We start from the raw sequence: 11,307 nt of genomic DNA, 5'->3' as shown, positions 1-11,307 counted from the left end.
GCTGGTGGAGTCACTGTGAACATACATTACATTACTGATCCTGAGTTACATCCTGTACTATACTCCAGAGCTGCACTCACTATACTGCTGGTGCAGTCACTGTGTACATACATTACATTACTTATCCTGAGTTACATCCTGTATTATACCCCAGAGCTGCACTCACTATTCTGCTGGTGGAGTCACTGTGAACATACATTACATTACTGATCCTGAGTTACATCCTGTATTATACTCCAGAGCTGCACTCACTATTCTGCTGGTGGAGTCACTATGAACATACATTACATTACTTATCCTGTACTGGTCCTGTTTTACAACCTGTACTACACCGCAGAGCTGCACTTATTATTCTGCTGGTGGAGTACAACAGAAGAATAGCGAGTGCAGCTCTGAAGTACAACCTGAATGTAACCCAATACTGACAAGATGTATAATGTCATGTGAAATAGATTATATTGAACATGGTGGTCGATAATGGAGGGGGTGTGAGTCCTTTTGCAAGCCTAATTACAATCACATGCTGGGTTTTCAGCAGCCTCTCGTGCTCGGGTTGATAATGGTGCAGATCATGCACATACAGACAATCAGGATCATTCTGTCAGCAGTCTTTAACCTTCTTGATAATAACAACGGCACCACAGTGGTGATGGATCGGGTAAAGCAGGTACGGCCATGACTCCATCCGCTCCAATGTGTCCTTTACAGATGAGATGACTCCGTGCATCTTTGGTATGTATCATCAGACTGCAGAGTGCTGCCCGTCCATGGCTGTGCACCCCAAATCTACACAGCGGAGGCGCCCACACCTCCTCTGCCACCTAATAAGTGTATGACACCTACTGAGGGCCGAGCACGTGCCACTCCATTCCTCACCTGTCCTAACACCTATTCATACTATCCCACTCTGCTTTATGGCATGCTCCTGAATATTTGACCCCTGAACTTGTGACCCCCAGGATCGGCAGCCCCAAGCCCGGGTGTCTGCACATTAAAGGGGATAGAACTGTGATGCAGCTTCCGACGATTGAATCTCCACCTGCGCCATTTTGAACTGTGTGCATTGCAGCCATTTCTTCAGGACCCCCGAGTTGTGGCTGAACTGGGCAGATCCTTGTAACATCCGCAGGTTCTGCTGGTTGGCATTGTTCTGTATCGCCTGCAGGCGCAGCTGCAGCCCGGCTGATAAATGCTGTTCAGAAGAGACATATATTAGCGTATATATCTACAGAGAATCAGAAGCTCGTCTAATCCTAGACTGAAAACATACTGATCTCTGCTTGCTGTCAGCAAATGGAAGCTCACAGACCATTGTCTACACTGGATAGGAATGGCAGACCCTTGGCTGTAAGAAGTCCTACTTCTGTATAGATTTTCACCATGGCTTCCAACGTGTGCCTTTCCAACTGTTGTAAAACTACAACTTTCAGAATGCCTTGCTTGCGGCGAACTATAATTTTTCAGCTGTTAAAGGAGCACCGGTTGGGGACCTCTGCTGTACAGAGAAAGCAGACCACTACTTTGCTACAAGGCATAGGAAGAAGGGGCTTTTAAACCCAATCAAACCTTTATGCCTCAATGGGGCACTCGCCCTTCTATTTTCGGCCCTGCCAAGAGAATTAAATAAGAAAGGGTCCTGTGTTGAATTCTCAGAAACTGCTTCACTAAGAATTCTGTGCAGGTCTGGATTGGGGGTACATGAGGGTATTATCTGTAGTCCCCAATATATCTCATCTATTGCATAACATCCATGGGGGAAAGTGGGTAGAATCTAAAGTTGCTCTTGGTGACGAACGGCCGCTCTGCAACCTCATACTAAACGTGTAACATAGAAAAAAATTGGAGTCCGGCGCAACAGGACTGGATTTTCCTTTTCTTTTTCAAAAGAAAATATGGTGCATATAAATTGAGTCATGAGTAAGACTGCCTAGTGCAGTCGAAACGCGTCGTCTGGATTATGTCGACCATGCAAATTTTTCTTTTGTATGCACCATATTTTCTTTTGAAAAATAAAAAGAAAAGGAAAATCCAGTCCTGTTGAGCCGGATCTAATTTTTTCTATTATCCTTGATGTGAGGCCAGGGTGAGGCCGGTGTCTGAGCCCCAGGTGGATGAGCATAGACCAACTGGGTGAGCTGGAATCAAGTTTCTATAACTAAACGTGTATGTATGTGAATAGTGACAAGAAAGTCAGAAGCAGAGATCACTCACCTTTATATTTGACTGGATCATCGGTAACCACATTGGTATCAACTGCAGAAAAAGATGCAAAAACTTACTAAAAAATGTATACACGCTGCAAAAAAATTAGATCCAAGCAGTGGGAGATAAACCTGATCGTTTTAGCTGGAGATAAGCGGGAGCAGAAGTAACGTGAAGACAAGAGTGTGAAATGGGGACCATGGCACCGAGGCATGGGCTATGGGTTTGGCCAATTCCTAATACACATGATCCAGGGGCACACGGGGGTACAGTCTGACGTGCCTGGTTATTTCCCTCTGTTATCTGCCCCATTCACTTCATTTGGATTCTGCTGAGGCACCACGCAGGGCGAATGAACGTCTATTGCTTAATTAGACCCTGGCCGCTGCGTTTCGGATCCAGAATATGAATGCAATTACGTCCTTTTAACATTATCAAGGTCTGCAATTACACCTCTAAATCTGGAGGCCGGGGATAATTGGTATTGACTATCTGTGATGAGTCACCTCGTGCTCCGCTCTGGAAAAGCGGCACGGCTTCCTATATATCATGTCACAGAACACAAAAAGCTTTCAGGGTAATTAGATTTCGTGCATTGTTACATCATACTCCCTGCCTCAGACTACAGATTCTGGCTTTACATGAATAAAAATGTTTGATAGGGAGGTTAGATGGTGCTGGGGCTGCTTGTTTTGTATGTCATACCTCTACATCCTCATATATGGTGGTTAGGGCAGCATTCACAGACACCGGGTGTGCCAGGAACAGGAGACCAAGTGCCTTAGGTTTAGGGGTGTTCATGGTGCACCTTGTATCATGGCAGCTCTATGAATTAACCCCTTAGTGACAGAGCCAATTTACAGCTTAATGACCAGGCCAATTTTTACAATTCTGACCACTGTCACTTTACGAGGTTATAACTCTGGAACGCTTTTCATGACATATTGTACTTCATATTAGTGGTAAAACTTCTTTGATATAACTTGTGTTTATTTATGAAAAAAATGGAAATATGGCGAAAATTTGAAAAATTTTGCAATTTTCAAACTTTGAATTTTTATGCCCATAAATCAGATAGATAGGTCAGAAAAAAATCCTAATAAATAACATTTCCCACATGTCTACTTTACATCAGCACAATCTTGGAGACCACATTTTTTTTTGTTAGGGAGTTATAAGGGTTAAAAGTTGACCAGCAATTTCTCATTTTTCCAACACCATTTTTTTTAGGGACCACATCACATTTGAAGTCACTTTGAGGGGTCTATATGATAGAAAATAACCAAGTGTGACACCATTCTAAAAACTGCACCCCTCAAAACACGTTCAAGAAGTTAATTAACCCTTTACATGCTTCACAGGAACTAAAACAATGTGGAAGGAAAAAATGAACATTTAACTTTTTTCACAAACATTTTATTTCAGAACCGTTTTTATTTTTTAAATGTAAAAAGAGAAAATGAACAACAAAAGTGGTTGTGCAATTTCTCCTGACTACGTCGATACCCCATATGTGGGGTTAAACCACTGTTTGGGCACATGGCAGAGCTCAGAAGGGAAGTAGCGCCGTTTGACTTTTTAAATGCAAAATTGGCTGGAATTGAGATCGGACGCCATGTCGTGTTTGTAGAGCCCCTGATGTGCCTAAACAGTGGAAACCCCCACACGTGACACCACTTCAGAAACTAGACCCCCCAAGGAACTTATCTAGATGTGTGGTGAGCACTTTGAGCCCCCAAATGTTTCACTAAAGTTTATAACGCAGAGCAGAGAAAATAAAAAAAATTTTCCACAAAAATTATTTTTAAGCCCCCAATTTTTATTTTCACAAGGGTCACAGGAGAAATTAGATCCCCAAAGTTGTTGTGAAATTTGTCCTGAATACGCTGATACCCCATATGTGGGGGTAAACAACTGTTTGGGCACAGGACAGAGCACGGAAGGGAAGGAGTGCCGTTTGACTTTTTCAATGTAGAACTGGGTGGAATTGAGATGGGACGCCATGTTGCGTTTGTAGAGCTAGTGATGTGCCTAAACAGTGGAAACCCCCACAAATGACACCACTTTGGAAACTAGACCCTCTAAGGAACTTATCTAGATGTGTTGTGAGAACTTTGAACACCCAAGTTTTTCACTAAAGTTTATAACACAGAGCCGTGAAAATAAAAAATATTTTTTTTTGCCACAAAAATTATTTTTTAGCTCTCAATTTTTTATTTTCACAAGGGTCACAGGAGAAATTGGACCACAAAAGTTAATGCCCAATTTGTCTTGAGTACGCCGATACCCCATATGTGGGGTTAAACGACTGTTTAGGCGCACGACAGAGCTTGGAAGGGAAGGAGCACCGTTTGACATTTTCAACACAGAATTGAGATCGAACGCCATGTCGCGTTTGGAGACCCCTGATGTGCCTAAATAGTGGAAACCCCCCAATTCTATCTCCAACCCTAACCCCAACACACCCCTTACCCTAATCCCAACCCTAACCCCAACACACCCCTGACCATAACCCTAACCACAAACCTAACCTTAATCCCAACCCTAACCCTAATCCAAACTCTAACCCTAGTCCCAACCGTAAACGTAATCCAAACCTAACTTTAGCCCCAACCCTAATCCTAACTTTAGCCCCAACCCTAACCATAACCCAAACTTTAGACCAACTCTAACCCTAATGGAAAAATGGAAATATAGGGATTTTTGTGTGTACTCACCGTAAAATCCTTTTCTCCGAGCCACTCATTGGGGGACACAGGACCATGGGTTATGCTGCTGTCACTAGGAGGCTGACACTAAGCTGAGACAAAAAAGGGTTAGCTCCTCCCCTGCAGTATACACCCTCATGCTGGCATGCAGAGACCCAGTTAAGTGCAAAAGCAGTAGGATAATGAGAACAATATATCAAAAAACATTGGAACATAACATGTCAAACAACAGTCAAAGACTAAAAAAGATAACTAGCCGTAAGGCTACCAGGGTGGGTGCTGTGTCCCCCAATGAGTGGCTCGGAGAAAAGGATTTTACGGTGAGTACACACAAAAATCCCTATTTCTCCTTCGCCTCATTGGGGGACACAGGACCATGGGACGTCCCAAAGCAGTCCCTGGGAGGGAAACAATACAACCACGTAACTTCATGTACCATCTGACTACCAATGCGCAACGGCCGCCTGCAGGATACGCCTGCCAAGGGCCGCGTCCGCAGAGGATTGGATATGCACATTGTAATGCTTTGTGAAGGTATGCAGGCTGGACCACGTTGCGGCCTTGCAAACCTGCTCCGCTGATGCCTGGTGCCGGATGGCCCAGGAAGCACCCATCGACCGAGTGGAGTGAGCTCTAATCCCCGCCGGGATAGGACTGCCCCTGACCCGATAGGATTCCTGGATAGCAGATCGGATCCATCTAGCTATCGTGGATTTAGACGCCGCCTAACCCTTTCTGTGACCCTCCGGGAGCACGAAAAGGGCGTCCGATTTTCTGAAGTGTGCCGTTCTGGAAATGTACCTCCTGAGAGCCCGTACCACGTCCAGAGTATGGAGAGCCTTCTCGACCCTATGTTTAGGCTGCGGACAAAAGGAGGGAAGGATGATGTCCTCGTTAAGGTGGAAAGATGAGACCACCTTTGGAAGAAACGCGGGAGAAGGACGTAGGACTACCTTGTCCTGATGAAAGGCAAGGAAACGTGCCCGACAGGATAGAGCGGCGAGCTCTGAAACCCTTCTGATGGACGTCACCGCTACCAGGAAGGCAACCTTCCAAGAGAGAACAGAGAGCGGAACGTCTTGAAGGGGTTCGAACGGCGGTTCCTGGAGAGCCCCCAGGACCAAATTGAGATCCCAGGTCTCCAAAGGCATCCTGTAAGGAAGAACAACATGGGAGACTCCCTGAATGAAAGTCTTGACCTGAAGGTTGGTGGCGATCCTACGCTGGAACAGCACGGATAAGGCTGAGATCTGACCTTTAAGAGAGCTCAGGGCCAAACCGGAATCCAGACCGGACTGAAGGAAATTCAGGATACAAGGGATGGAGAAGCTGAGCGGAGGGAGCCCTCGGAGCCTGCACCAAGAAAAGAAGGTCTTCCAGACGCGGTGGTAGATAGAGGCAGAGGACGCCTTGCGAGCACTTAGCATGCTAGGAATGACCTGCTGAGAGAAACCAGCACGAGCTAGAATCCAGGTTTCAACAGCCACGCCGTCAAACGTAGGGCCCCTGAGCTCTGATGGTAGATCGGTCCTTGGCGAAGTAGGTCTGGGCGGTCTGGCAACCGCAAGGGGACGTCGGCTACGAGCTGAACGAGCTCCGCGTACCAAGCGCGACGAGGCCAGTCTGGGGCGACCAGAATGACCGGGCCTCCCTCCGTCCTGATCTTTCGGATGACCTTCGGCAGTAAGGGAAGAGGAGGAAACACGTATGGGAGTTGAAAATGATGCCACGGAGAAATTAGCGCGTCCACTCCCGAGATCGAGCGATGAAGTTGTGGACCTTGGCGTTCCATCTGGATGCCATCAGATCCACGTCCGGGGTCCCCCAGCGAAGACAGATCTGGTGAAAAACTTCTGGGTGAAGTTCCCATTCCCCCGAGGCAAGGCCCTGGCGGCTCAGGAAGTCCGCTGCCCAGTTCTCGACTCCCGGAATGTGCACCGCCGAGATGATGGAGTGGTTGGTCTCGGCCCAACGAAGGATGAGAGAGACTTCCCTCATCGCCGCCCTGCTGCGGGTACCCCCCTGGTGGTTGATGTAAGCCACCGCCGTGACGTTGTCCGATTGCACTCTTATTGGGTGACCCACAAGCAGAGCGTGGAAGTGAATCAGAGCAAGTCTGATAGCACGAATCTCCAGAATGTTGATGGGGAGGCTGGATTCCCGAGCAGTCCAACGACCCTGGGCCGAGTGGTGAAGAAACACCGCCCCCCAGCCAAGAAGACTGGCGTCGGTGGTTACCACTAACCAGCGGAACGGGAGGAAGGACTTCCCCTGGAGAAGAGATGGTCCCAGGGTCCACCAAATGAGAGAATGTCTGACCCGAGGAGACAGGGGACAAGGGAGGTCGAGAGAAAAGAGACTCCTGTCCCAGTTGTCCAGCAGAGCCTGTTGTAAGGGGCGGAGATGGAGTTGAGCGAAGGGAACAGCTTCGATTGCCGCAACCATCTTTCCCAGGATCTTCATGGCGAACCGAATGGTTCGCGGGCGAGGATGGCAGAGTGTACGGACTCCCTGCTGGAGCGCTTGGACCTTGGACCGAGGAAGCAAAACCAGCCCCCTTGAAGTGTCCAGGATCATTCCCAGAAAGGAGATCCGACGGGAAGGAACGGGAGATGACTTGTCTAAGTTGATCAGCCAGCCCAGGCGAGAAAGCGAATCCAGGGTAATGTGGACGCTTGACTCGCAGGCCTGAAACGACGGGCCCTTTATGAGGAGATCGTCTAAGTAAGGTAATACGACGACTCCTCGAGAGTGAAGAATGGCCATGACAGCCGCCATGACCTTGGTGAACACCCTGGGCGCCGTGGCGAGACCGAAGGGCAAGGCTGTGAACTGAAAATGGTCCTCTCGAATGGCAAAGCGAAGGAACCTCTGATGAGGCGGGAAGATCGGGATGTGAAGATAGGCATCCTTGATGTCTATCGAGGCCAAAAATTCCCCTCTTTCCATGGAGGAGATGACCGATCTGAGCGATTCCATCCTGAAGTGCCGGACTCTCACGCACCTGTTCAGAAGCTTCAGATCCAAAATGGGACGAACGGTCCCGTCCTTCTTTGGCACGACGAAGAGGTTTGAGTAGAAGCCTCTGAACCTCTCGTGTTCCGGGACCGGCACGATGACCCCGCTCTGGCGGAGGGAGTGGATGGCGCAAAGAAGGGCGCGAGACTGAGCTCCCGAACTGGGAAGACGAGAGGGGAAGAACCGAGTGGGAGGGGGAGAGGAGAACTCTATCTTGTAGCCAGACGATACCAGATCTCTGACCCATTCGTCGTGAACGACGGAGAGCCAGGCTTGTTGAAAAAGGAGTAGACGACCGCCTACTCTTCTGGGATCGACTGGCGCTGTTCCCGAGTCATTGAGAAGGGAATCTGGGAGGTCTGGAACCTCTGGTTCGGGGCTGCCTCGGTTTCCCGCGCCAGGAGGGATTAGGTCTGAAGGATGGACGAACGTCTCTGTCTGCGCGGGCGGAGCGGTCCGATCTGGGAAGGCCAGAGGGATTGGACCAGGCAGAGTTGGTACGAAAAGGCCGAAAACGAAAGTAAGGCTGGCGCTGGAAAGCCGCCTTGGGCCTCTGTTGGGGAAGAAACTTGCTCTTTCCCCCTGTGGCGTCGGAAATAAGCTGGTCAAGCTTTTCGCCGAAAAGACGCCCGCTTTGAAAAGGGAGAGAAATCAGGGATTTTTTAGAGGAAGAGTCTGCGCGCCAATCTCTGAGCCAAAGGGCCCTTCTAATAGCGATGGCGTTGGAAGCCGCCGAAGCAGCGCAATTTGCCGCGTCGAGAGATGCGAACATAACATAATCGCTGGCCATGGCTAGCTGCTTAGCCAGGTCCGCCATCTCCGAGGGGAGGTCCTGCTCATTAATGGATTTCGCTAGGGCATCCGCCCAGGAAACCATAGCCTTGGACACCCAGGCCGCGGCGAAGGAGGGAGACAGGGACGAGCCAGAGGCTTCGTACACCGAGCGAGCTAGAGAGTCTATCTGGCGTTCGGTGGGACTCTTAATTGAAGCGCCCTCCGGGACTGAGAGAAGAGTCTTAGAAGCCAGGCGCGAGACCGGCGGATCTACCGTGGGGGGATCCGTCCAGTCTTTCACGAGATCAGCTGAGAAGGGATACTTGGAAACCAAGACCTTCTTACCCGTGAAGCGCTTGTCTGGGTGTTCCCTGTGACGCCTGACTATGTCCAGGAAGGCTGGATGAGAGGCAAAAGCTTTGTGAGAACGCTTGGTTCTGGAAAAGGAGACCGCATGTTCCGGAGCGGAATTAGAATCGTCATCCACCTTTAGTGCGTGATTGACTGCTACGATGAGGGAGTCAACCGTGGCTCTGAACTCCGGAGCCTCCGGATCCAAAGAAATTTCAGACTCATGTTCAGAGTCCTGAACGCTTCGAGCCCCCAAAGAGGGTGAGCGAGAGGTGGAGCTGCCAGAGTCTGAGTGACGAGGAGAACGCTCCGGAGAGGTAGTACGGGTCCGTTTTCTGGACGACCGTGCCTCTTTAAGAGGCGAGCGGCCCCTGCTGGCCGACGATTCCCCTGCTATGGAGGGATCCCTTAGCACCTGTAGCGGATTGCCCCGTTCCCCGGGAGGATTTTGAATGGACTTGATGGCGTTAGCTAAAAAATCCACGGACTGAGAAAGCGAGGCGACCCACGGGGGGGGGGCTAGGTACTCCAGGGTCGGCGGCGGTGGAGGGCTCCTGGGCACACGGGGCATCGCAGGCAGAGCAGAGGGGAGAGCTTTGAGGCCTGGGAAGAGGGGCCTGGCAGGTGGTACACGCAGAAAAGAAGGTTGTATGCACCTTAGAAGATTTTTTAGACCTTGACTGCGACATGATGCTAATGCAGACAAAATTACAGGGTCTATATAGAGGTGACCAGTGACTGAGAGGGCGCTGCAGAGGGGAGCTAACGATGTCTCCTTACCCCGGTCCTGTGTCCCGCTATCCAGGAGAGACGAACTGCTGGGGTGTTCACTCTGAGAGGAGGAAGCCGGCTGCACGTGGGCCACTGACGCACCAGAGATGCGACAGGCAGGAGCTGCGGCGCTGAGGAGAGGGACCAAGATGGCCGCCGAGATCAGGAAGAGAAATCTCGGCGGCTGTGAGAAGCGCCAGGAGCGGGGGGCGGCGCCACAGACACTGGCTGGAGTGGGCGGAGCTTAGCGGCGGCGACCAGCGGCTAGGCCGAAGCCGGGGACTAAATTTGCGGCCTCGGCCCGGCGCGCGGTCGCGAGCGCCGGAAAGGGACAGGGACCGCCCAAAAAGCCTGCAGATGGAGCCCAGGGATGAGGAGCCCTCCTGACCGCCGGCGACACCCCCCCCCAGTCCCCCCACCGGGCACTTACCCTGAAATGGAGGTGAGAGGGAACCATGGTGCCATATATAGGAACGGTGCAGGGGTTGGGAAGCCTTCTATCCACCTACCCCACATGGGGGGTGGAGAGGAACCGTCCACCACCTGAGTCACAAGTCACATTGGTGATGCAGTGTGGTCTGCACGGACGCCACTGGGATAAAGCCACTGTACAGCCGAGGGTAGAACCTGGTGGACAGGGCAGATGTCCGGCAATAAAAAGGCCTGGCTGCAGAGGAGGATACTGGAGGTAGGAACACCAGTGCTCGTCTGTATAAGGGGAGATCGGGGCCCATTAGGGGAGAAACCGTCGCCCAAAAAAAGGACAGCTCAGGCAGTGGCTCCCACGTCGCAGGAGAGGATACGGTGAGGTGAAACTCCCGTGCTCGCCTGTTGTTGGTTCGGGGGAGATCGGACCTTAGAAGAATCCGTCGCCCCCTTCGTCCGGAATAGATGAAAAAAGAGAGAAAAAATCAGTGTGCCTCCTACGGACACTAAGCTTAAACTGGGTCTCTGCATGCCAGCATGAGGGTGTATACTGCAGGGGAGGAGCTAACCCTTTTTTGTCTCAGCTTAGTGTCAGCCTCCTAGTGACAGCAGCATAACCCATGGTCCTGTGTCCCCCAATGAGGCGAAGGAGAAAAATAAAGTATCCTTATTTCATTATTTTTTCCTATCTAAGGGAGTGATAAAGGCGGGGTTCATTTACAATTTTTTTTATTCTGATCTCTGTGATAGGGTCTATTAAAGTGATTAAAATGAACCAATATGAAAAAATCTATTGTTGTCGGGTGCCTGCCGGCAGATCTTGGCGAGCGCACTACGCATGCGCCTGCCATTTTCTTACCGAAAGAAGATGCCAGCGCTTGTGGGGGAGGAGGACCCGGGGGGGGGGGACCCTATTTCTTTCTCCTCTGATGAGCGATCACATAAGAGGAGAGAGAAATTAAATGGCATATCGGACTTTTTTTTCGGGGTTGTAACCCCGGTATCAGTAAAAACCGACCCGAATTATGCTCTCTGGGGTCTCAGCTACCCCCAGCAG

The 11,307-nt window shown here is 50.3% G+C and overlaps 1 protein-coding gene across 1 annotated transcript in view; it reads right to left on the bottom strand.

Annotated features, from left to right (window-relative positions):
* Window positions 1–203: 203 nt before the first annotated feature.
* Window positions 204–11,307, bottom strand: part of UNC79 (unc-79 homolog, NALCN channel complex subunit) — a 305,852-nt gene continuing 294,748 nt past the window's right edge. Inside the window, exons 50-51 of the mRNA XM_069737139.1 lie at window positions 2,212–2,253; window positions 204–1,192 (exon numbers count right to left, since the gene is read on the bottom strand). Of these exons, the coding sequence (XP_069593240.1) occupies window positions 992–1,192; window positions 2,212–2,253 (243 nt within the window). The 3' untranslated portion in view covers window positions 204–991. The remainder of the gene's footprint in view (window positions 1,193–2,211; window positions 2,254–11,307) is intronic.

The sequence above is a fragment of the Ranitomeya imitator genome, chromosome 1 (assembly GCF_032444005.1).
Source record: "Ranitomeya imitator isolate aRanImi1 chromosome 1, aRanImi1.pri, whole genome shotgun sequence".
In the NCBI taxonomy this organism is placed as follows: Eukaryota; Metazoa; Chordata; class Amphibia; order Anura; family Dendrobatidae; genus Ranitomeya; species Ranitomeya imitator.
This window is presented reverse-complemented; position numbering and strand designations above follow the sequence as displayed.